The sequence below is a fragment of the Micromys minutus genome (genome assembly GCF_963924665.1).
Source record: "Micromys minutus genome assembly, chromosome: 10".
Classification (NCBI taxonomy): domain Eukaryota; kingdom Metazoa; phylum Chordata; class Mammalia; order Rodentia; family Muridae; genus Micromys; species Micromys minutus.
The window spans coordinates 20,668,843-20,670,258 of NC_137979.1; the positions used below are offsets into that span (position 1 = coordinate 20,668,843).

General features: G+C 57.4%; 1 protein-coding gene across 1 annotated transcript; it reads left to right on the plus strand.

The window, feature by feature from the left end:
- Positions 1-491: 491 nt before the first annotated feature.
- On the plus strand, positions 492-1,127 carry RNF222 (ring finger protein 222; the record flags this gene model as incomplete). The annotated part of the gene is made up of 1 exon (XM_080922497.1): positions 492-1,127. One exon carries the CDS (start codon positions 492-494, stop codon positions 1,125-1,127), a length of 636 nt encoding a protein of 211 aa, XP_080778623.1.
- Positions 1,128-1,416: the final 289 nt, after the last annotated feature.

A 1,416-nucleotide genomic window follows, 5' to 3' on the forward strand; every position in this document is an offset into this window, starting at 1 on the left:
AGAATTGTACATGTAGGTTATAGTGTAGACCCAAACTGACTTGAGCTGCCTATGCACCTGGCCGTGGATCTCCTTAGCTCTCGTTTGCCATGGGAGCCAGGGCCAGCACTGAAGCAGGAAGAGGTGAGCTGGCGACATCAACAGTGCTTGGCATAGCTGTGGTGAGGTATCAGGTACTCCAGGTATTCGGCCCACTCCACACACTTCCTACCCAAGCCTAGCACGGCTGGGATCTTTTACCGGGTGCCAGACCCAGGAGAGTTCGTACAACTCCTCTGTGGATCCTAGGCTCTATCTACATCTTAGTTTGATCCAGGTAGGCCTCTGAGGAGAAGCAGAATCAAAAAGGAAAAGAGTAGGAGAAAGAAGAGGTAGAGACGGGATGTGAAGTGGGAGCCAGGAAGGGGGAGGGAAAGAAGGAACAACTCCCAGATGTTCACAACCCTTCACTCTTGCATCCCCCAGCTGAGGCCTGAGATCTCTGAGGGGCCATGTCAGAAGGGGAAAGCAAGGACAGCTCCGGCAGCGAGTGCCCCGTGTGCTACGAGAAGTTCCGGGATCTGGAGGGCTCCAGCCGGACGCTGAGCTGTGGCCATGTGTTCTGCCATGACTGTTTGGTCAAGTACCTGCTCTCTACACGGGTGGATGGACAGGTGCAGAGGACTATCGTCTGCCCCATCTGCCGCTACGTCACCTTCCTCAGCAAGAAGAGCTCCCGGTGGCCCTCCATGCTGGACAAGAGCTCGCAGACCCTGACCGTGCCAGTTGGCCTGCCCCCCACACCCTCACCAGACCATGGAGGCCACACAAACCCCATGGTTATTTCCCACCAGGTCTGGAGACAGTCACCAAGCCAGGCGTCTCAGCTCCCCTTGGACCTGCTGCCCAGCCTGCCCCGAGAGTCACAGATTTTCATCATCAGTCGTCACGGGATGCCACTGGGGGAACAGGACAGTGTGCTGCCCCGACGCAGCCTGGCGGAGATATCTGAGGCATCTCCGGCTCCCAGAGCCACCCGCTCTTTCTGCTGCCGGTCTCGGGCCCTCCTGCTCATCACACTCATTGCCGTGGTAGCTGTAGTCGCTGCCATCTTGCCCTGGGTGCTGCTGGTGAGGAAGCAGGCTTGAGCGGCGGGCATGTGGAGGACAGGGAAGCACGGTCAACTATTTAAGCTCTGCTCCATGCTGTGCTGGCCATGGCTTGGGAGAGGGCAGAGGGTCCTAGTGTAGACCTGGTACAATGGAGCTTCAGAGGGAGGTCCTGGGCTTAGAGGACGCTGGTGGGGCCAGATTGGAAGGTTAAGGGTTTTGTCTCCACCCTTTTCATCCCCTGTCAGTGAGGGCTTTGGCATGAGGAGAGGCTAGGGACAGAGATTCTCTGAGGCTAGCACTGAACAGCCAACACCACATTTGTGGC